Consider the following 25,153-nt stretch of genomic DNA (forward strand, 5'->3'; position numbering starts at 1 on the left):
CTGTTCATCCTCTCTTTGCCTATCCCCATTGTCTGTCTCACATTTGGACCAACTTGCTGTTCCTTGACAGATCTGTGCTGTTTCACAGTGCTGGCTCTCTGCGCATACCCTTCTCTCCACCTCAAATGTCCCCTGACGCCATTTTGCCATAAGTCAGAATCTACTCAAGATTCAGCCCAGCTGAAACCGACTAGTCCCTGTTTTCTATGCTCATGAGATGATGAGCAGCTTATGATATATTATCTCTGTTGCTTATTCATGTGACTCTAACCATACCCCACCTGCAAACCCCTTTCAGTAGAGTTACAGTACTTGGAACATAGTGCTCTGTAACTAGGAAGAAAGGAAGTAGGAAGAGAGGATAAATGCACATTTGAATTTCAGTGCTGTTCTTAGAGCGTTTGGGATATACTATTTGATTCTAAGGGTCTTCTGAGGTTCTTCAGCATAAGAGACAGTAATTGTTTTCAGCATGCTGGTTTAGCATCGGGCACCTAACTCTGAAAGCAAGAAATCACAACAGGATACAAGCCATCAGTCTTGCGCACCTATAATACCTAAGAATGCTAGTCTCATTTAATCACTTTATCCTCCTTTTAACACCAATGGAGAAATGAGACATTAGAGAAATGAAGAGAGGAATCCACAGGCATGAAACCATTTAGAGCCCAGGTCGTAACTGAATGTCAGCTGCTGGCCTTCTGACTCTGTTCATTAACTCGATTATTCCTGCCTGAACACTCTCTATGAATCCAATGCAGAAAATGTAATAGAATGGCCTATAAATCAAAAATATCTTAAGGGGGAGAAAATGGCTAGGATTTTCTAAATTTCTGTCAATGGCTCTGTAAGTTAAAGGTGTTTTTTTTTCTAACATAATTTGGTTTGCAAATCACATCAGGTCAACAACTCATACTATAACTGAAAACTTACCTGACTTCAAGCGAGCCTTAAGCCCATCTTTCTGTCCCTATTGGCCTGGCTCCTGTCCTAATTCTGGTCTGCAGGCTCCAGGTTAAGAAAACAGGAATACAAATGACCTTTGAGGGAAAAAGGAAATGAATGTGACAATTGGCATTCAGCCCACAAAAGCCAAACAGCATTAAGAGTGATTCACTTGCTGACACTTCCCTCTTGCTCACTGATTCTGAAGCCCTTTGGAAAATAGGCTAGAGAAAGCATCGTGGCTTCCCTTGGTACAACTGCAGAGCATTGGAAAGCTCATTTCCTGTTCCATGGAGACATGTTCTAGCAGAAAAACGATCATTTGAAAAATTGTTTTGGAACAGCAGATTGTCACTACAAATAGAAAATAAAACTCCATTTTACCTTCTGTCTTATTGTGTTTTTACTTCCTTTTCCTACTAAAAAGCCATCTTGTTTGGATTTGTGCACTGCTTTCTAGAAATTCATTTTGTCAAATGGCTGCTTTGTGTACATATTACTAGTATTCTTTCCCCTTTTTTTCAGCTAAGTTTATGTTGTCTGCTATTTTCTTTTTTGTGTTTCTCCAAGACAGGAACATTTTAATTTGTATTTGGGGGAGCTTCCCAGCAAGTGTCAACTACTTCTGAGAAGCTAAACACTTGATTTATGGGAGCATTGGAATATTCTCTATTGCTTTATCACACATTCCTTTCCATGTCATAGAGACTAATATTTCAAATCAGGTGACTTGGAGCAGCATCCTAGTTAATAGAAGACGGGGAGCAGTATTTGGAAGTCTACATCTACTGAAAGTTCTTGAAGTGTTTTCTTTCCTCAGCCACAAGCCGTTAATTATGACTACCACAGCCATAAGGAATCATTTGAGGAGGAAGGCCACAGGAAAACATACACCCTTTCCTGCTGGCCCAGTGAGACAGATGCAGAGAGGAGGTAAAGAAAGATACTGTTCATCCTGAGGCAACCAGAGATCTGTTTTGCCTATTCGAAGTCCTCCGAGGAAACATTTTCTCAGAACCTAATTTTTTTAATTGTAAAGATACTGTACACAGGGCTGGGAAGATGGCTCAGTGGTAGAGCACGTGCCTTGCATGCCTGAGGCCCTGGGTTCGATTCCTCAGCACCACATAAGCAAAAAGAAAAAAGCCGGAAGTGGCGCTGTGGCTCAAGTGGTAGAGCGCTAGCCTTGAGCTGAAGAGCTGAGGGACAGCGCCCAGGCCCAGACAGAGTTCAGGCCCCACAACCGGACCCAAAAAAAAAAAAAAAAAAAGATACTGTACACAGTGGTTACATGCGTAAGATAAAGTAGCTTTCCTATAGAGCATTATTACCCCCTCCTTTTTTTTTCACTACTATCCCATTCCTTTCCACCTTTCCATCTCCCTCCCCCCACTACCGAAATTGTAAAGTTTGTTTTCAACAAAGTGTCTTGGACATCTCATTTTTACCATTGTTTCAGCATTTTGTTGTTTCTCTTCCCCTCTCCAAATTAGAAAAATGTATATACAAGATGCAGGGCACCAGAATCCAAATACAGTGAAAGCAGGGGTTATACCGTGGGGGAAGAATGTGCAAAAGAAGCAAAAAAAATCACATAGTACATTAAAAACAACAGAAACAAAGAAAAAAATCTCTATGTCCTTATCTTAGAGTTCATTTCACTTAGCATCATCTTATATGGTCATATGTACATGGCTTTTGACCTTTTCTGCTTGTTTGATAAGATTATCCTAGACGTATACTTGTTACTGCAAGTAAGGGAAACCATGGGACCTATGTTTCTTTGGGTCTGGCTTACTTCACTTAACATAATTTTTTCCAAGTCTTTCCATTTCCAAATAAATAAAGCGGTGTCATTCTTTCTGATGGAGGCATAGAATTCATATGTGTGTGTGTGTGTGAAATATATATATATATATATATATATATATACTAATTCCACATTTTCTTGATCCATTTATCTACTGAGGGGCATCTGGGTTGATTTCATATTTTAGCTATGGTGAATAATGCTGTGATAAACATAGTTGTGCTGATAGCTTTAGTATGGTCTTGTTTGTGATCATTTGTCAGAATCCAATTCTTTATTCAACAGATCCATTAAGGCTCACTTACACTGGACCTGGCCATATGCTAGGTGCTCTGGGTATCATGCTGAACAGGGCTGGGGGGGGGGAAGAGGGGTGGTCCTGCCTTCATGGCAGAAACAATCCAATAGAAAGAATGAGATGAGATCAAAAGAAAAACTAGAAAGATAGAAGAAGAGAATAAATGAAATATTTTACATTTTTAGTTGAAAAAATACATTAAAGTACTCTAGGAAGAAGACTTCATCTAAAGGAGGATAGCAAACTCAAGGAGATCTTCTTTAAGCTGAGACCTAAAGAAAGGGCAATGGCAAGGAACCAGACTAGAGAAAGGAATGTTAACGCATATGTATTAGTGACCCAAGCAGAATCAAGATTGATAAGCACATCCCTCTATCCCTCTGGTCTCTGCTTTGTGTCCCTTGGACAGCAACATGACAGATCCCAGTGCAAAAACTAGAGAGATCTATCTGAAGACACTAGGGTTGTAAGCAAAGTCCTGATTTTCCTTCTTTTCTTAGGCAGAGTAGGCTCTTCAATATTCATTCTCAACCAAAGTACATCCACAGCCTGTAGGTTAGCTGTGCAATTTCTTGAGGTGAAGCAGGATGTTTTGTGCTACCGAGGCTGGAGATGAGGAGAAAGGAGGATTGGTGGGACCTGTTTGATAGCTTCTTACAGGCATGAGCTAGAGCATTCTCAGTAATAGAATTAGGTGAAGGCAGGTATAGGAGGAATGATGGTGAGGACAGGAATGGGCTTTGTTCACCCCCATGAGTCAAACAACTGAGCAATTAGTTATTCAGACTATTTCCCAAATGTAAATCCTTCCTAAGAGACATGGAAACCTCTGTTGCGTTCAGAGGCATGGAGAACTCCTATTTTTAGCCAGATTCTGAGGGAGAGAGGGACGTGGCTTGTCAGAGAGAGCCCTCCATGGGGATCCAGGATGCCCATTCCAGGAAGCCAGGCCACTGCCTGAATCAATACAGATGCCCTGTGGGAATGGCTGCCACCGAGACAGATTGTGCCGGCAGGCTCTCTTCCACCCTGCCCCAACATCTGCAGCAGTCTGTGAGGTAACATTTATTATTTATGCATTATCCCAGCCTACAGATGTGTCTCCTGAGGCTCAGAGTTTCTGTGACTCATCCAAGGCTCACAGTCGGGTGCAATAAAACTTCAATTCCTATCTTTTGCTAGACATTCAAACCCTCACACCTCCTTACACAGATTTTCTGACACCAAAAACACCCACTAGGAGGATTCCTTGTGTGACTGACTCCCTTTCTCTGGCATGGAGAAGAAAGCAAGGTTCATGAGACCTGACTCCTGAGAGCCTGGCATCACGGTGAAGGGGGGAAGGGTGTGGAGGTCCGGTGACAAGGACTCAGATGACCCCTTTGCTTTTGGTCTCTATGTAGTGCTCTCGAAACTGCAGTGGAGGCTTCAAGATCCGAGAGATTCAGTGCATGGACAGCCGGGACCACCGGAGCCTGAGGCCGTTTCACTGCCAGTTCCTGGCCGGCATTCCTCCCCTGCTGAGCATGAGCTGCAACCCGGAGCCCTGTGAAGAGTGGCAGGTGGAGCCCTGGAGTCAGGTATGGTCCCTGGGAATAGACTGACCTTACCAGGCAAGACGGCAGACTGAATTGTGTGGTGCCTTGTAAGTGTGCAAGTCAGGGATGACCATACCGGCATCCTGGCAGTGATTTGCCTCCATTCAGTGACCTCCTCACGTATGGAGGAAGCTGCTCAGGTGAAACACGTTAGGAGCTTCAAGAGTTCCATTGAGATGATGGTCTGTATGGTGCAGTTTTGACTTTCACAAGGAAATGTTTTGACACAGACTAGTCTCATAGTGGATATACTGGGTAATTGGGGTCCTGCCGAGGGAATGAAAACAACGGAAAGGTTTGAACAAAGACCACAATGATAAGAATCTGCCCGTCCAAGGAGTCTATAGTTGGTCTAGGGATAATGGTCAGGTCCTTTCCACACAGTATAATTTTAGTTTCATCTCTGAATTAAATGTCCAGTTCATCATTTGCCCAAGTAAAAAAGAAGTATGTATGTCTCTCTTTTGTGAAGCCTCTCACTTTGCTGGTCTTGATTTCATTTTGGCACATGAAAACAAGGCTATTATTCTTTGGAAAAGTATGCTGATTTCATTCTGCAATAGATAAATGCATCACTGGCTAGAAAATATCTCAACAATATCCATGTGTCACAGAAATATGAGGAAACAAAATACTATACTATATTTGAAAGTACCCAAAAGGTAGACACTTTATGTACAATATCTAATTTAATATTTGATTTAATCTAATATTTGATTTAATGAACTGAATAGTAGGCTTATCAATTCCATTATAGAGGAAGAAATTAAGACTAAGAGAGGCTGAGAAAGTTATCTGAGATTATGCAACTGGAAGATAAATGATGAAGTGTGAATTCAAACACCAAATAGACTCCAAGGTCTATGCCCTTTCCACTACAGATCTTAGCCCAGTGGGGCTTAAAGAGCAAAGTGAGGAGAAAGATGAACTGATAGTATCTCAGGGTCACCTACCATGTGCCAGGAAGGGGTGGCTACAGAGGATACAGAGTTATTTCAGAGGCTGTGGAAAACTGAGTCTCCTTGAACCACTTACTAGGTCAAGCACCCATTGGATTCCTGGGGTGTCTCTAGGCCACTACTTGGTATTTTCTTTCTTTTATTGGTCAGTCATGGGGCTTGAACTCAGAGCCTGGTCTCTGTCCCCAAGCTCTTTTTGCTCAAGGCTAGTGTTCTACCACTTTGAGCCACAGCACCACATCTGGCTTTCTGGTGGTTAACTGGAGATAAGAGAACTGTGATTCTCAGATCTCAGCCTCCTGAGTAGCTGGGATTACAGGCATAAGCTACAAGCACCCAGCCTACTTGGTGTTTTCTGAAGCAACTGCCACCATTGTCCCCTCTTCCTTCCTTCCCCTGCCCTACTTTGAGCAGTGCTTTACCCTCTTTCCTAGGTGTTACACAATATGTGTGCACATATGTAAGTGTACAGTGATAAAACACATCGAATAAATGGGGGGAAAATGCATGTTGTTACTCAAAGCTGGAAGACTGTGAGGGCAATATTTTCATTCTTTTACTGACTATAACAAGACTAACTGTATAGAATTTCCATGTTTTCTATTGTGCCAGCAGACCTCAGTGCCTGATGTGACAGGCATGGAATTAACAAGACATCCATGATACTTTATTGTCCTTATTGTTGTAACCATGCCATAAGTAAAAATTTTCAAAGAATTGTCCAAGAATCCAAAATAGTTTTCAAGCGGAGCACCAGTGGCTCATGCCTTTAATCTCGGGAAACTGAGATCAGAGGATTATGATTCGAAGCGAGCTCAGGCACAAAAGTCCAAGTAATCACCAAAAAGGCAGGAGAGGAATTGTGGCTCAAGTGGTAGAGTACTAACCTTGAGCTAAAAAGCTCAAGGCCAGCATCCAAGCCATCGGTTCAAGCCCCAGGACTAGTATTCTCTCTCTCTCTCTCTCTCACACACACACACACATACACATACACGCACACTTTAAAAAATTCTTCATGAATTATTTAAGTTCTACTCATACATGACATAATATAGCTTATCAAATTATTCTAGTTAGAAAAATGTTAACATGCTTTGGCAATAGATCCCTGAAGAAAAAGTTTTCCATCTTGCGTTTCTTTTGTGACATTTGCAACCTCTTCATCAAAAGTCTGAGAAATTCCAACAGTTTCAGTCTTCCTAAAGTAGATAGGTTTCATGCCAAAACACATTTTTAATAGATATCAAACAGAATCATATTGTGAAATCATATTTTAAATCATTATAAATACATCGAAATTTTTGCATTTGGGATTCTAGATGCTTCTTCCAGGAGGCAAAATGCAGGTAAAATGAGTCCCTTCTGGAAAATAAAAACAACTCATTGAGTTTTTAGCCAGAATTCTTTCCTTGAACATGTTATTGTACAGCGAGCTGTTAGGCAACTTTTGATTTTTCTCTTCCTTTTGTCCTCGGGATTTCCATGGCCAGCCTCTCTCCCACTCTTTAATTCTTGTTTCACTTTTATTCTGTAAACAACTCGTGTTGTCGTTGTAGGAAATCTATAAAAATGCTTCAGGTGCCAATACAGATATTGATTTTTCTGCTAATACACAACAAAATTGATAGTACTTAGATGAACATATTACATTATAACCCCCCATACAACCTTTTGAAGTTCAGAAAAAAGGTCCATCATATGTATGTCGTGTATGTTGTAGATATAAGAAGGAAGCTCCTTTGTCCAACTCATTGATACTAATACATTTATTTTGCAAAAATTCCATCCATGTCATTGAGCATGCCATCGCCTGATTTCCTCCTAATCTCATTGTGTATCAGTGTTCCAGGTCCTGTGGAGGCGGGATTCAGGAGAGGAAGGTGTCTTGTCCAGGAAGCCTCTGTGACTGGACAAAAAGGCCACCGTCCACTGTCTCCTGCAATAGTCACCTTTGTTGTCACTGGGCCACTGGGGACTGGAACTTGGTAAGCATTGGTTCTAGACACCTTGATTTATTTTTTAGCTTTATGAGAGAAAGTCACATCCATGGCTTTAAGTTATAAAAGTTGCATGCATTTACTGCAAATGTTCACATACTCACTGATGTCCAGTGTGCTTCCGTGTACTTCTATTTTCATCCTTTCTCCCAGATCTTCTAGACCTGCTGATAGTTGCCTCATAGCTGCTGAAGGTCAGTGCTCACTGCCTCAAGTTCAGAAGAGAAAAGATCAAATGCTTTCAAATAAGAACATATCAAATATGATATTCCATAGGCAAAACTCTAAGGATGAGTTCATTTGGAGCCTACCTCTTGGCTTTTTGGGTTTTTCCTAGAGCCAGGAGGAATAACCTCAAACTTTAGGCTTATCTGCACTTAGTGAATGTTAGGTTTCTTGTCTATCCACAGCAGTTTGCTAGATGGCCAGCCTAAATGATGAAGATCAAAGTTTGTTTACGGCATAAGAGACACTGCTGCGTTGGTGGCACTGAAGCAAAAAGCTAGAAAGCTAGATTCAGCCATCCTTTTAATCTGTGGCTTAGTTTTCCAGGAGAAACTCAACCTTTCATTAGAAAAGATAATGCTAGGGAAGCAGAAAAACTTTAAAAAAAGAGGAAGAGGAGTCAGCTTTCAAGTGGTATTTTAGCATAATTATGGTGTTAGGGGAACTGATTGCTAGCTTCCAAAGGCAGGTTTTCTATAAGCTATATGAACTACTGGCTTTTCTAGCAGTTATCTAGGGGTGTGAAGAGATACCAGACATCCACTAGCTCCTGAACACCTTTTTTTTTGTGTGAAAATACTGTACAGAGGGGTTACAATTACATGGGCAAGATAATGAGGGGGGCGGGGGAGGATGGGATGGGAAGGGTAAACAAAGGAGTAGGCTACAATGCTTGATAAGAAATGTACTCATTACCTTGTTCTGAACACCTTTTGTGTAAAGAGTTTCTCCTTGTGGGGTGCCGGTGGCTCATGTCTGCAATCCTAGCTACTCAGGAGGCTGAGATCTGAGGATCACACTTCAAAGCCAGCCTGGGCAGGAAAGATCTTGAGACTCTTATCTCCAATAAACCACCAGAAAACCAGAAGTGGTGCTGTGGCTCAAGTGGTAGAGTGCTAGCCTTGGGCTAAAGAGCCAGGGCAGAGCCCAGGCCCCAGAGTTCAAGCCTCACGGCTGAAAAAAATCTCTCTCCTTGAAGGAACAGTGTTCATACCCTTCTGTGAATGTCTACATTTGTGTGCATATGAGTGGGCCCTGAACAGGCTGCACCATATCTTGGGTATAACTGGTAACAAGAAAGTCCAGAGTCAGGAGGTACGAGGAATGTGGTGTAGCCTGAGGGTCAGACCACTGCATTGGGCTTCTATGAAGTTGGGTGCCACAGCTGGCACAAATAATAGGACTCGGAGCTAGGAAACAGGAACCACAGGAATTTAGTACACTACCCCTTAGCAATGAATACTTTTTTTAACCTGATAATTCATTCTGTATGAGTATGTTTATTTTGAGCAAAAATTTACAGCATTTTCTTCAGGTTTCCTTTTAAGTACCTAATTGCCTGTCGGTGTGCTCCATGGATATGAGAACAGCATATATTTTTGTTGTTATAAACAAAGTAATGAAAGGTATCAAGTGATGTGAATGCATGCATGTATATATAAATTTTGTTTTTGGTGTTCTTAGGATACATAGGAATTTAAAAATACTTTTAATAGTATATATTAATAGAATGGGAGATACTCTGAAATATTTTCATACATGCATACATTGTATCCTATCCAGCAACACATTTTCTTCTTGACTGGTACAGGATATGTTTCATCAGCAAGAAATTAGAGCCAAGATTACTTGATTACACAAAGAATACTTAGGGTCAGTTTTCTGCCAATATTTTAAAAGTCACATGTGAACTCACAGGCCTCTAATATAAGACTGCTCCAGTATGAGCAATTGCCCATTAAATGAATTTACCTTAACTCTGTAGTTTTTCAGCAATCCATACTTCAAGTTCACCTCCATCCCAAATAGGATGAACCAGGCCTAATTTTGGACACTTCATTCATCAAATTTCATCAGGCTAATTGATAATCACTTGCTTAACCACAACCCCTTTTTTATGTCTATCTTCAGGTACCTGTTAGTCATCTAATTAATATTCACCATTTCCAGCAAAGTTTGAGTGCTATAGTCCATGTATCAGCTTCAAAAAGTAGTTACTAGAGGCTGAGAAGGTGGCTCAGTGGTAGAGTGCTTGTCTTGTGTGTATGAGGCCCTGGTTCGATTCCTCAGCACCACATAAACAGAAAAAAAAAGCCGGAAGTGGTGCGGTGGCTCAAATGGTAGAGCATTAGCCTTGACCTGAAGAGCTCAGGAACAGTGCCCAGGCCCAGAGTTCAGGCCCCACGACAACAACAACAATAACAAAAAAGTAGTTACTAACCTAAGAGCAGCTCACAGCTCCAAGGAAGCAAGGGCCTTCTTCATATCAAGGCCTTAGCAGGAAGAGGCACTGATCACTCCATACAGGCCTTGGATCCCGCTGCCTGGACTCTTCATTAAATACTTTGGAATCCCATCCAACAATAATGTATTTCATCAGTAATAGAATCAAATGAGAACACTAGATGAGAAAATTCAGTATAATGTGAAGAATCATAAAAATGCTGTAGGTAGCTGGACATTAGTGACTCACCCCTGTAATCCTAGCTACTCAAGAGGCTAAGATCTGAGGATCCTGGTTTGAAGCCAGCCCCAGCAGGAAACTCTGTGAGATTCTTATCTCTAACAAACTACTTAAGAAAGCCAGAAGTCGCATGTGATTCGAGTAGCTGAGCACTTTCCTTGAGCAAAAGAAGCTAAGGGACAGCATCCAGACTGGCAAAATAATAAATAAATAAAAATGCTGCAAGTCTGAGCCCTTCATGGGAGAAGAAAATCTCATGGAAGATTAAAATCTACAAATGAAGGCTTAATTTCAATTCCCTCAACAAGCTAGAAGTGCTGTCTGCAACACAGAAGGTGGACACGTGTTGCCGTTTCCTTTATACAGTCATGTGGTAGATATTAATAATTGTGTACATTGCAGGGTAGGGGAATGGAATGTGGCTAACATCAAGCAAACCAGCCTTGGAAATCAAACTGAGAATATACATATACATACACATTTGCCTCTATTCCCAGACTCCCTAAATAGGGAGAAGGAACAAAACTGAAAAAGACAAAGATGAGAGAAGATGAGAGAGAGAGAGAGAGAGAGATCAGTAAAACTTTCTATCCCAGAGAAAGCTAACAGCTAAAAGCTGCCTCTCTCAGGATGCTCCAGAGTAGTAAGATTTCCCTCATACTCCTGGGGGCAGGAGTGAGAGTAGGCATTTTGATAGAACTTTTTAGAGAACCAGTAGATCTTTAGATTCTCTGGTGTATTCCAACAACAGCCAGCAAGTATAATCTGTGAAGAGGTTAATCAAAAGAGAACCTAAAAATCAAGTACAGTTGATGGAACAAAGGCTTATCTCTTGAATAATTAAGCTTAAAACATCCTCTAACCATCAGGGTAATGGTTTTCTTCCTTCAGAGAGTTCCACAAAGGTAGGCTGGTTTAGAATAGATCTCATCCTAATTCCCTCAATGAAGACATGTCTTAATAACTGCCATCCAGTGTCTCCAATAAAATCCCAGGTACCTCATTCTAAACTATAAAGAAAGAGGTATTTGATAAAGTCCTCACATACCTGGAATGGTTGTAAATCCCTGCAATATGAGCTTTCAAAAGCGTGAAACAGGAAGATTACAGATTCAGGATTAGCATGGGTTACACAGTGAGTTCAAGGTGAGCTGGAGTTACATAGTAAGACTACATCTCAAGAAAACAAACAAAAAATGAAAATAGCACACAAAAACTAAATAAAATAAATTGTAAAGGGACCCAGAGGAGATGGAGATCATGTAGTAAGTAGATGAATTCCTCCCAAGAAACTAGCCTCTTCAGAGAAACAAGTAACTATATTCATTATGTGAGAACAAGAAGCTAAGGAAAAAGAATGATAAAGAATGGAAAGAGACCTTAGATAAGCTTCTAAATAGCAAAAGTTAAAAAAAGTAAAAGGATTAGGAGCCAGAAAAGTAACCTTATTTCATGCATGATTATTGTAGGATTGATTTAAGAATATTTCCTGTGTGCATAAAACATGGTCTGCCATGTATTAATGATAAGTGAAAGAAAATTGTTCAATGAACATGTTGGCATTCATTTATAAAACATCAAATCATTTCTCTTCTTTATATGTCTCCATTTGATCTGTGATTGAGTGGTCTTCAGATGCTTCTTTTGCAGCTTCTCCCACTGCAAATGTTTTGTGAGGATCCATGTTTCCAAATAAGGCAGATTAAACTGGAGAGAATCCTTGTGGGATTTTTCATTTTCATTATCTTTAAAGTAGTGGTATGGAGGGGTTATCACTCAACACAGCAATTTGCAAAGCACAACACATCTTGATCATTGTCACTTCTTTCATCATTATCTCCCATTCCTCCCAAATCTATCGTGGTGTAGTTTTTACAAACAAAACAGCAAAGCCACTGTAGGGTTCAATTTAGAGTGACAGCAATTCTGTGAATCAGTAGTCCTAGCTAGTTCACAAGCAGATTTAGATCCCTGAATACTCCTATTTTAGGTATAAGTTCTGCAAAGCATTCCTTCTTTTGTTGGTTTCAATGGAGTAGATGAATAGATTAACTGTTATATAGTTATCATATGAGCTCTGAGATATAAATGGTTGTATTGATTGATATAGAAATATCATAGTATATTATATTTATATGACATATATCATATATATATATATATATATAATATATCAGGCACTTCATTCTAAGCTATAAAAGAAAGAGCCTGAGGTCACCAGGATTGCCAGACATTTGATAAAATGTCATATACCTGGCACTGTTGTGTATGTCTGCAATATAAGCTCTTAGGATCCTGAAACAGGAAGATTACAAATTCAAGATTAGCATGGGTTACATAGTGAGTTCTAAATGTGCTAGGGATCTACATATGTGTTTATGATATATACAATATATGTACACATATATGTGTATATATGAGATGTATATATGTGAGATATATGCACTTATGATATATATCATGTAAATCTTAAGCCTCTAAACCTTCAGTCTTACAACAGTGCAAGGATTAAAAACAAAAAAAAATCAATCAATGGGTAAACAAGCTAAATAGAGCATTCTCAGAAGAAATAAAAATAGCTGATTGATATAAAGAAATACCACATCTCTGACCATGAAGAAAATGCAAAGAAAAAACACTGAGATTCCATCCCACCCCATTTAGAATGGCCATTATCAAGAACACAAACAATACAGATACTAGTGTGGGTATTGACAAAAAAGAACTCTAATACATCATTGTTGGGAATGTAAATTGTTCAACCACTCTAGAAAAGAGTATGGAGATTCCTTCAAATCTAAACATAGACCTATCCTATGATCCAGAAATTCCACTCTTTGGCATTTATCCAAAAGATTACAAACTGTGATACAGTAAAGCCACCAGCACAACCGTGTTCATTGCAGAAATAATCATCATAGCCAAGGTATGGAATCAATCCAGATGCCCCTCAATGAACAAATAGATCAAGAAAACGTGGTATAAATACATAATGGAATTTTACTTATTTATTAGAAAGAATAATACTGCATCATTTGCAAAGAAATGGAAGGACATGGAAATTTTATGTTAAGTGAAGTCAGGCCCAGAAAGACAAAGTTTCCGTGTTTTCTCCAATATGTGGAAGTTATAACTAGATTGTGAATATATAAGTTAATACATGGGGTGATATGGAAGTATATATAAATGTATTAGCTAAAATACAGTAGATTCAAGGGAGAACTCAGTATAATTCCTTAGAAAGGCTAACAAAATGAACACAAGGAAATAAGCACTCACATTTGGAAGGAAGTCAAGGAGAGTGAGTTAGAGAGGAGTGGGGAGAATGAAGTCATAATTCAATGCAAATACTACAGAACTAAGAAAAATGAGGGTTAAGAGGGATGGGGAGAATGATGGATGGGGTGACATTAATCAAGATACATTCTACTCCTACATTGCTCTATTGAATGGCAACTTTGTGCAACTACTTAAAGATAAGAAAAAAAATCAGCAACTACTTTTCCTGTTTAATCTCTCAATTAAATTCAACTTCTTTTATTGGCTGATAAACTAAAAAGCAGTTCATTTCTCTTCTTATTTTTTGTGTTGCCTTGGAATTAACTTTGTTTCTAATCTTCATGCCCAAGAGGACAAGAAGGACAAACACCTGAAATAAGCCCAGACTGTCTCACCAGTCCCTTAGAAGCAGAAATCTGGAAAAGACATCATTTAATCTTTAACAATCTTATTTTATAGAGGGAGATTGAGATGAATGGCTCAGAACCATAAACAGCAAGTAATGTCTCTAATCCTTTAAATACTAGTATATTTAGTTTTGATTATTCTCCATCACTTCTCTCTGTCTGTTGCAGATGTCTGTTGATTTGGGACCAGCTGACTAGATGTCTGGAGAATTAAGACAAACTTGCTGTATATAACTGTCTTTATATTTAATTACAGAAAGTTCTGCCTTCATAATGCAAACATAAGGTTTCATGCGGATCATGGTAAAAATAGAAGAGTAGAAACACCGCATTTCACATTTCTCTATAAAAAAACAGGGTTTTAGTGGCAACATTGTGAATTGTTTGGTGCTATCAGCGAGTCAGAATTTTTTTTACCTAGTAAGGTGAGTATCCAGTACTTCAAAAGGCAAATGAAATTATTTTCCAGTTTAATAATTTTTCCAGAATTTTCCATGCAGCAGTAGAACTCAGCCAGTAAATCAGAGTATTATTACACTAATTACTGTGGAGTATGAAAAAAAGGAACTTGTTTCTGTACTCTGGGATGTTTTCATCATGTAAGAACGACAGGGCTAAAGAAAATCACCAAACATTATGTAAAATGTAAATCCTAAGGACATATGCGAGTGGCAGTAGCCAAATGGAAGACACAACAGAGGAGTTGTGCCAATTTTTGCCATTCATCAGTGAATGAATGGACAAAACTATCATAAAAGAGACATAAGTAGAAAATTACACCATCTTACAAAGAAAATTTCAACACATACTACAATATAGATGTAGCTCAAATTCATTATGCTAGTCGAAATGTTAGCCAAAAATGGACAAATACTATATGATTCCATCCCTATGGGTACCATCAAATTTAAAGAGAAAAAACTGCAATGCTGGTTTCCAAGGATGGGATTGGGAATATAGATGGGAGATGGTGAGCTGTCCTTCAATAGCATTCTCATTGCTCTCTTCCTTTTACTTACTTCTGATCCCCAAATAAAAACCAGTCCATGAGCTAGGTGCTGGTGGCTCATGCCTGTAATCCTAGCTACTCAGGGGGCTGAGATCTGAGGATCCTGGTTCAAAGCCAGACCCAGCAGGAAAGTCCGTGAAACTCTTATCTCCAATAAACCACTAGAAAACCGGAAGTGGTGCTGTAGCTCAAGTGGTAGAGCGCTCGCCTTGAGCTGAAGAGCTGAGGGACAGCGCTCAGGTCCAGAGTTCAAGCCCCACAACCAAAAAAAACCAAAAAAACAAAAAACCAGTCCAGGGAAACTGGAGAGTACCAGGGTCCAGGAAATGTAATTTTCTTCTGTTTTCCTTTCAATCTCCATATACTGTACTTCATTCCTATATTCAGGATATGAAGATGAGGACCAGCTTGGAAATTTTAGTTACAATCAAGGCTGTTAACCATTTCATTCCTATTCCTTTCTAAGCTCTTGTTTCATTCCACTCACATCTTCTATAATCTGATTTTCTCTACTTCTCCTGCTTGGTAGGAACTATAACCACCAATGATATTTAAGTTTGTATGATTCACCTTCAGATGGAATTTCTTGCAGTGTCTGAATTCTAGATTCCCAAGGAAGGTACCAACTAAACAACTAGAGTCAGAGGCCCATTCTGGATCCCTCATGTACGGAAGCATGGGCGGTATCCCAATATTGAAACTATGTCATAAGCAAACAGGCCATTCTCACATGAGAAAAGGAGAAGGGTGTTCCTCAAAGAATCCTACACTGGCCTAAATTGAATTCAATCTAACAACCTAAAATATAAGACTCTACACTCATGTTTCCAAGTTATTGGTGCCTCTTTATTCTATGGCTCTTTAAACAGATTTCTTGGTAATTGAGATTTTCCATGTTTGACTAGGGTAGAGTTAGATAGAAGTGCTTTGCTGGTGATCCTGGAGGAAGATTTCCAACCCTTTTTGTTTCTGGAAAAAAATTCCAATTCTGTGTATCTCCCTCTTACAGTGCAACACTTCTTGTGGAGGTGGATTTCAAAAGAGGACTGTCCATTGTGTCCCTTCAGAGGACAATACAACTGAAGAGTCAGACCAGTGCCTGTGTGATCATGAACCCAGACCTCCAGAATTCCAAAAATGCAACCAGCAAGCCTGCAGAAAGAATGCTGGTAGGTGAATGCATTTGTTTAGCTGGAGAGAAGAGTGGTAGCTATTCTGTATAGCAGAACCTGTATAGGTTCATGTCCCTTTTGCTGAAGAGAAAATCTAAGTGCTCCTAAGGCTAGCCCGTGACTTAGGGAACAAGTCTGTTTGCTGAAGTTTAACTAATTCCTGAAGGAATTATTTCAACCACTTTCCTATCTCGGAACATGTTTGCACTGATGTTGTTCCACACAGATGAGAATTAATTCCATTGTTTTTAGAGATGTTCCAGCTTTTCTTGGGAAACAGCTAAATGTAGGGTGGTCAATAAATCTAAATTTATTGTTTTAAACTGAATTTTACAAAAGCAACTTCTGGGGTAAAGGTATCAGGATCAAACAAAGAAGGACAAATGTTTCATAAAATATTTATGTGATCTTCATGCCTTGGGTAATTTGCTCTATTGATTGCACTTCTCTTATCCATAAATGAGTTGGCTCAACCATAGGCCAACCATTCCAATGTATCTTTGGCTCCATTAATCCACAATGAGTTTCTAAATCAAATTGAAAACCTGGGGGAAAATTTTTCAGAAAGAATGAGATGTTTTTTGGTAATTTATTTACAGCAGTTATAAAGTAAAGAATGCTTCATGGAGAAGTTAGTTTAGTAATTACACTGTGGGGCAGCAACTAAGGATCATGTTGTTCCTGAAAACACAGTTCATTGGCAGCATGCAATGGTAATATCTTTCAAAAGATTCCTAATGATAAGTAGTGAGAAGTGTGCTTACTTACTTCAGTACACTAAAGACATCCAACAGCGACTTCCCCTGAAGTTAATCCTGAGTTCTCTCTGAAGGATTGTTTATTTTCAAATCATGAATTCGTGCAACATATAATTATTGGACACTTGCTGAATACTAGACACTATGAAACAAGAAACAAAACTACAAACTAGTGTCAGGCAGTATGAGAAAGCAGTAAGGCAGGGCGGGCGTATGAGAGTATTGTAAAAGGTATTAAACCTAAAGCTCCAGAGGAGGTCAAAGCTGAGTAGAAAAGTCCAGCAAAAGATTCCAGGAAGAGGAGTTTTTATCTTCCAGAGTAGCCAGGAAGGAGACTGGATGGTCTGTCATATAAATACAGGTACAAGCACAAAACACACAAGAAGAGTTAGGAAATGATATGGTAAAAGAAGCAAGCTGGAGTTAGAGGACAACGTACCATGGGAAGCATACTGATGGACTTGTTAAGGTGGAAAGGAAGAATGAAATATTCCAATTAAGGAAGTGAAGATTAAAAAGTCATTCTGGCTGCAAATATTGTAAAGGAACTCAGGTGTGAGAAACAAGAGAAACCACCACTTAAGAAACCTAATTGGGAGTCTTTATTAGAGAGCCAGCAGACTGCTGGTAGACTCTTATCTCAATGACCAGCAACCATGAATTCAATTAGCACCAAAATTATATAGGCCAAAACCACATAAGGTGTGAGGAAATTATCCTAACAAAACTATTATATATAAGCAAAGAAAATCAGATATGAGAGAGAAGGAAGACCAGTTAGGAGACCATACCCTGTGCAAAATATATGCATTACATGACATCAACTAGGCAAATGCATCTACTTACTAGCAGGTTCAGAAACTACATAAAAATAAGGAGAAGAAAGCTCAGCCTCTATTTCTGACTTGAACAGCTGAGAAGATGACATAAAGAAAGACCCAAGGATTGTTTTGGGAATAGAATTCTAGCTAGGGCATTATTTGTTGAGATATATATGAATCATCCACAGCAGAGTATTCTTGATTGGTTTGCTATACAAGTTATGAAGCCAGGAAAGAGTTCTGTCTTGGAAATCTTGATTGAAATGTACAGGGAGTGAACATACTTTAAATGTGTTATCACGTGTAGCTACTCTGTTAAGCATCCTGTGTATTTGAGGATTGCTTTCATTGTCTCAAAAGTGCTATTAGGGGCTGGGAAGGCAGCTCAGTGGTAGAGTACTTGCCTTGCATGCATGAGGCCCTGGGTTCGATTCCTCAGCACCACATAAGCAGAAAAAGCCGGAAGTAGCACTGTGGCTCAAGTGGTAGAGCACTAGCCTTGAGCTGAAGAGCTGAGGGACAGTGCCCAGGCCCAGAGTTCAGGCCCCATGACCGACAAAAAAAGAAAAAAGTGCTGTTAGTGTTTAGTCTTCCGAACTCTTGCTACTCAAAGTGTAGTCCCTGGACCAGATGAATTGGTATCTGCTGGGAGCTTGCTAAAAATGCCAGATCTCAGATCTCACTCTAGACCCACTGCATTGGGATCGACATTTAAACAAAATCTCCTAGTCATTCAGATGCTCTCTAAATATGAAAAGCACTTGTTGTAGACCAAGGAGCCAATCTAACACCTTTGTCTTTCATTTCATCTTATCACCGTCTATGGCACCAAATTTATAAAAACTTAAGACTATTGAATGCCTTCTATGTTATGTTTTTCACATAACAAAAGCAACTACCTGGTTTTAGTTGATCATGCTTAGGTGTTAAGGGTTTTTACTTTAAATTATATGTAGATTGTCTCCAATAATTGTCCTATTGCTGGACAATTAACTTCAGTAATCAAAACTGGGTAAAAGCAAAGATAGTTTTCATCTTGAAATCTCTGAATAAGTACTCACATTTGACAGGTGATTGATATAAATAACAATGAATTATATTACTGACAATTGTCAGGGCAACAAAGTTAATTACTAGCTTTCCTTGAAGGCAAAGCCTTCAGACAAAGCTAGATGAAAGAGCTGCTAGAAATTCTCTGATTTGGGAAGCCAACTATTCACCCTGACCATGTACCCTCAAAAATGCTTTGAAAATGAATCATCCAGTGGTAACATTGTTGTCAGCTAGCCATCACAAGAAATACCCCCATTTCTATCATGTAAGATCGGTATGACTTCAAGACACATTGCTTTCCTAACAATCATTTTCCTTCTTTTAGTTACCAGCCAAATATTTAATAACCTAAAGTCTAAATCATAACTACCATTTCCATAGTATATGTTATAGAATCCTTTGCAAGTGTCTTGAGTAAAAAGCAGAAGCAGAGCAAAACTCCTATATACACATCATTCCTGATTCCTTTTCTTTGTCTTGTTTGTTTATTTAGGAATGGGAGTGGGAAGACAAGAAAAATAGGGAGGATAAGAACTTTGATTCAATTTTGTTACAAAGGAATATTTTGAGTCTATGGATTTTTTTTGCTAGTCTTAGGAGTTGAACACAGGGCCTGGGTGCTGTCCCTGAGCTGCTTTGTGCTCAAGAGCTAGCACTGTACCACTTGAGCCACAGGGCCCTTTCTGACTTTTTCTAAGTAGTTTATTGGAGATAATAGTCTGATTGACTTTCCTGCCCAGGTTGCCTATGAACTGTGATCCTCAGATCTCAGCCTCCTGAGTAGCTAGGATTTTACAGGTGTGAGCCACCAGCACCCAGGCTTTAAAATTTTTTTATTGTCATTGCAAGGGTGATGAACAGAGGGGTCACAGTTAAATAAGTCAGGTAATGAGTACGTTTCTTTTTGAACAATGTCACCTCCTCCTCATTTTCTCACAGGTTTTCCCTCTCTACCCCCCTCACACACAAGTTGTATAGTGCAACATAGTGTCTCGTGAATTTCACTAATGCATTTGTTCACTTTTTGTCCAACCATTTCTGTGCTCCCTGTTACCCTGGATTAACTTACCTACGAGACAAAAGGTACAGAAATCAAAAACGGCGACAAAAGAAAAAAAATAAAAATCAAAAACTAAGAATCAAAATAACATAAAACCTTCCATTTCTTGAAATTCATTTCCATAAACATCATTTTATATGCCCATAGCTATTGAGCCTTTGTGATCCTCTCCTAAGAATATCCTTCTGTAGTCTCACTATATGAATGTCTAGAGTACTGTATAATTTACCATGTCAAAGTATATTTTTTGCCTTTTAATATCCAGCATGTTTTATTTATGGATTTAAAGGCATTTTCTAGTTCCAAAAATGAGGGAAACCATGCAACCAGTGTTTCTCTTAGTCTGACTTAATTTGCTTAATATAATTTTTTCTGAGTCTTTCCATTTCTTTACAAATGATACCACGTACACAATGGAATTCTCTGCTTCCATCACAGTCTTGTTATAAATTTTCTACTGAAGAATTGTGTTGTACATAAGTACAATTGCATTCATGCATTAATGCAGCAACAATTACTAATACTTATTACAACTGCATTCATACATTAATGCAGCAACAATTATAATAACTTAATATATCTTAGGTCAGTGGTAAGGGTTAAATATATTATGAGTAAGATACCATTTCTGGTCTCAAGGAGCTCTAAGTCTTATGGAAACTGTCAACAACTGTTTTTTTTAACTGTCTTTCATAAGCAAAATGTGCTTTCAATCTAGACCCAGGCATATACAAAAGAACAAGTATATAGTCATCCCTTTAAATTTCCAAGTATGGTTTGAATTGAACAGTCAGGGGAAAATTGGGATCTGCTCCTCAAGTTGTCCCTAATCATACTTCAGGGCTGGGATCCATTGGCTGGGCACTACAAGCCTTCATTATTTTACAATACTAAGGAAAACTGGTAGAATTAAGTACCAGCATGATGCTAGAGTTGTAATCATTGCCTAAATGAGCCGCTAAACATAGGCCTGGATCACAAACTATCAATACAGGCCACTGCCACCCTCCAGGTTGCTTCTGTGTAAGATGCCCGGACCCAACAGGTTTCCAGGGCCCTGAGAACCTTTGAAAAGTGGTATTGATGATCTCATGGAGATCTGCCAACAGACAGGCTTGGTTGTGCCTCTTTTAGTCCCTTAGATGTTCATCTATTCTGACAAGTGGAGCCTTGCAACTATTTGGGGCAGGGAAGACCTGTTTGTGTGACCTTTTTCTTCTTCATAACTAGTGTAGGAGAATCAGCATCCTGACACCAAAGCTCTAAAGCTCTAAAGACACTGAGACAACATTCAATTCCAGTAGCATCAACTATATACTGGCTATGTGGTACCAGGCCAGTTCCTAAGCCTCTCTGGAACCCTGCTTTATAAAAGAAAATAAATATACATGAAAACAGATTTATCTGAGGGTCAATTGGTATGGTATATATCAAACACATTTCCTCATCCATGGGAAATGCTGAATGAGTCATTGTCATGGAATTATTGTCATGGCCAAAGGGGCACATTAATTGATTCATTTTTCTAGAATTACCCAAACAAAGTACCATAAACTGGGTGGCTTAGTACAACATAAACCTATTCTATCATAGTTTTGTAGTCTAGAATTCTAAGAGTAAGGATCGTTAGACCCATGCTTTGTCTCATAGCGCCTGCCAGCAATTCGTGGCTTTTTTTGGCTTAGAGCCATTTAATTCCAATCTATGTACCATTATGATATAGCCATCTTTCCTCAATATCCTGGTTGTCTGTACATGTGCAAGTATATGTGTCTCTTCTCCTCTTCCTCTAGGGACAGCACCAGTTATGTAGGATTATGGGCCCACTACTCCAAAATAACTTAATCTCCATTTAGATAATAATTACATCTACCAAGACTGTATTTCCAAATCAGTTTATATTCAAGGTACCAAGGGTTAGGATTCCAACTGTGGGATTACTTAAATTTCAGAGGCTATAGTCCAACTCACAGCAGGGTTAAAGGCTTTAGGGAGCTCCTAGAGGCCTTTCTTATAATGACAAACACCTCTCAAATAACAGATCGACTTTTAGTGCTGAGCAGAAAATATTCTCCCAACCTTTACAGTCCAAGAAAGAGTGTGGTGCCATGTTTCAGCAAGTGGTACAAAAATAAGACAGGTTTAGATATTGAGACAAAGAGATCTATGCAAGTCAGCATCACCCAAAGCAGCTCTGTAGAGAAATGGGAAGCCTTCATATTTCCTCTGACTTCCCCTTTCCTTACAGCAACCCCTGAGAACTCCTATTGTCACAGGAGAGAGAATGTAGGCCAAAGACCTACTCTATGTGTACAATTTCTCCATCTACCATTTACAAGGGATTGGGGAAACGCTGGTGAGAAACAGGACCATATGTGACACCTAGGTTTTCATGCCAGGCCCTGGTCCTAAGCCAGAAGCTTGGGGAAGAAACCTTGTTCTGAACCCTACTCACATGATGCATGGCCAAGGACCCGTGGAGAATTTCTGCTGCTCTGATAGGGACACTAAAGACAAAAAGCTCAAAAGGACATTTCTCGATAGGAAGGATAGCCAAAACATGTATTCTTACTGAAAGCAAAACATGAGAGAAGACTTCCTGCAGAATTTTAGAAAAATGGATGTTTAAAATGAAGGACTTAAAGAAGAATCCTAAAGAAAAGAATCCATAAGAACCACTTAGATTTGGCATTCTAGCCTCATTTTTCATTACCAGTTCCTAAGTACACTTGAATCTTGCACACAAAATGGAAATATAACAGATGACACTTATTTCTTCACAAAAACAAAAAAATAGGACAGTCAAGAAAATGATGACTTCTAAGGAGATCTAAAAGCATTTTTTGTCTTCCCAATCTAACAGTGAAAAGAGCACAGAAGCAAAAATCACAGGTTTGGGGTCAATTTCTACTTTACTGACTTCTGTTTGCAAAGGACAGTAGCTAATTTGTGAACATGGGTTTATCTGGGACTATTAAAATATATTCTCTGTAAAGCAAAAAGAAAGCAACCACAGCTCCAAGAGGCACTCAAAGTTTGAAACAATTTCACATTCTGAAAGGAGGAAAAATCTGTGATTTGAACCTCACTGAACTCCCTGTAGGCAAGTACTCTATGGGCTGGTACATTTGTAGCAGCATTTATAGAAAGCATGAGTGAATGGCCTCTGAGCAATCTATGTTAACTCCAGGGAGTTAAAGAGAAGGCCATGAAAATGGGGATATTTTTGCCTAAAGCTAAAGAAAAATGAGAATTTGAATTCAAGTAATTAGTTGTATTTTGAGAATGGGAATTGCTTGCTCCTGCCTCATGCATTCAGCTACATGGTATAGTCTAGACGCCATCATTTATGTATCTGTATCCTTTGCACCGTGCTGAGAAATGCTCGGGTTAACTGGCTGATTGGTCAATGCTTGGCACTCTGAATAGAGTGATGGATAAAAGCATTAGACCTAAGTAGAATCTGCCTAAGTTCAAAACTGGCCATGCCACACAGCAGCTAGATAACATCATGCAATTTATTAGCTACTCTAAATCATACTTTTCTCATTTGTGAAACGGAGGAAGAGTGTTGACCTGCTAATAAATCTATGAAGACAAAGGGAAGGGAAGCCTGGAGCATGCTGCATTTGTCTATTGCCAAAACAATCTAGCTAAACACCCCGACACTGGGAGTCTTTAACTGTAACCATGCAGTCTTTACTCCAAATGTATAGGTCCACTAATACTTAGCTCAGCTGTTCTAGAACGGCTTTCGGTTGGCTTAGCTGCAAGCTGTTGGGTCTAGGTCTGCTCCACATGTTCCCCTCCCTTTATCCGGCGGTTTCAGAAACTAGGTTCCTTATGCTGATGGGAGATCATTAGCACATCCTCTAGCACTTTCCAAGGACCTACAGGAATTGTGTCTACTAAGAGCCTTTTGTCCAAAGCAAGCCATAGACATGAAGAGTAAGGCAACTGTGCAGAGTGGGAATGCCTTACATGAGCACACAGCAATTAAGAATTTTGACTGGTGAGTCAGCTTAACACAAATATTTTTCAGTGTCTAATATAGAATAATTGCTGTTGGCCATCGTGATTCAGAAGTGCTATGGCTTATTTCACTGTAGATTTATATAGTCTTACAGTAATATAAGCATGATTGGTTCACCTACAAAAAGTACTCTTTGGGTTTATGTCTCTTTTTCTCTTCCTACAGATATACATTGCACCAAGGACAGGTTGTCGGCCAGTTTCTGCCAGACACTCAAATCCATGAAGAAATGTTCTGTGCCCACGGTGAGGGCCCAGTGCTGCTCCTCGTGTTCCCAGACACACAGCATCCACGCGCAATGGCCAAGAAAACAGCAACTGCTCAAAAAACCCAAACTTCCCTAAGTCTGGAAGAAAGCCACCCTCCACCATAGACTGCCATAGCCTGCTGATTGTGACATGTGTTAGCCCAGAGGCTGCTCCACTGAGGTTTTCTACTTTACTTCTTTCAGGTTTAGCTTTGGATTATAGCGAAGTTAAATACACTGTGTTCCTCTAGCCACAAAACATCCCAAGCAGGAGGTCCGGGACTCCCACCCTTGCTGCTCCTCACAGGAAGGTGAAGCATCCAGGAGTATTCTCCATTAGCTGGAATCCGCAATCGGGAAAGGTGACAGATTAGACAAGTCTGTGTAATGATGTATTTTCCCCCTCTTAAAGCTAAAAACAAGAGACCAGATTTTCTCTAGACTACCTCAGGAGAATCAGGAAACGCAGCCACGTTTACCCAGGGAACAAATCATCTTTTGAGTAGATCCTCCCCATTGACCTGAGATAAGGTGCTGTTTAAGATATGGAGATGAGTTAGGAATATGCATCTGTTCTTCACCTCCTGTTCAGTGAGGGTAGGATGACACAGCTGGCTATGTCCCTTAAACTATCTTCCTTTTTTATTTTTATTTTTCCGTCGGTTGTGGGGCTTGAACACAAAGTCTGTAATCTGTCCCTGAGCTTTTTTGTGCAAGGCTAGCACTCTACCACTTTGAGCCACAGCCCCCCCCCCTTCCAGGGTTTAAGTGGTTAATTGGAGATAAGAGTCTCCTGGCCTTTCTTACCTAGGCTGGCCTCAAACCATGATTCTCAGATCTCAGCCTCCTGAGTAGCTAGCATTACGGGTGTGAGCCACTAGCAACCAGATTCAATCTCACCTTTAATCCCTTCAGTTATCTACGGCTGGCTTTCTCAGAGTCCTGGGTCAATGTAAGATTAAGAGGGTGCAAATATCAGCTCCAGTCCAAAGGGGTTGAGATCAGTTACACACACACA

The 25,153-nt window shown here is 39.6% G+C and overlaps 1 protein-coding gene across 1 annotated transcript in view; it reads left to right on the top strand.

Moving 5' to 3' along the window:
* The window catches only part of Adamts12 (ADAM metallopeptidase with thrombospondin type 1 motif, 12), a 231,629-nt gene extending 207,392 nt beyond the window's left edge, over positions 1-24,237 (top strand). The window contains exons 21-24 of the mRNA XM_013018671.1: positions 4,457-4,633; positions 7,452-7,595; positions 16,001-16,160; positions 24,054-24,237. Coding sequence (XP_012874125.1) covers positions 4,457-4,633; positions 7,452-7,595; positions 16,001-16,160; positions 24,054-24,232 — 660 coding nt within the window. The 3' untranslated portion in view covers positions 24,233-24,237. The remainder of the gene's footprint in view (positions 1-4,456; positions 4,634-7,451; positions 7,596-16,000; positions 16,161-24,053) is intronic.
* The last annotated feature ends 916 nt before the right edge of the window (positions 24,238-25,153 follow it).

The sequence above is a fragment of the Dipodomys ordii genome, unplaced genomic scaffold (genome assembly GCF_000151885.1).
Source record: "Dipodomys ordii isolate 6190 unplaced genomic scaffold, Dord_2.0 Scaffold41, whole genome shotgun sequence".
NCBI lineage: Eukaryota > Metazoa > Chordata > Mammalia > Rodentia > Heteromyidae > Dipodomys > Dipodomys ordii.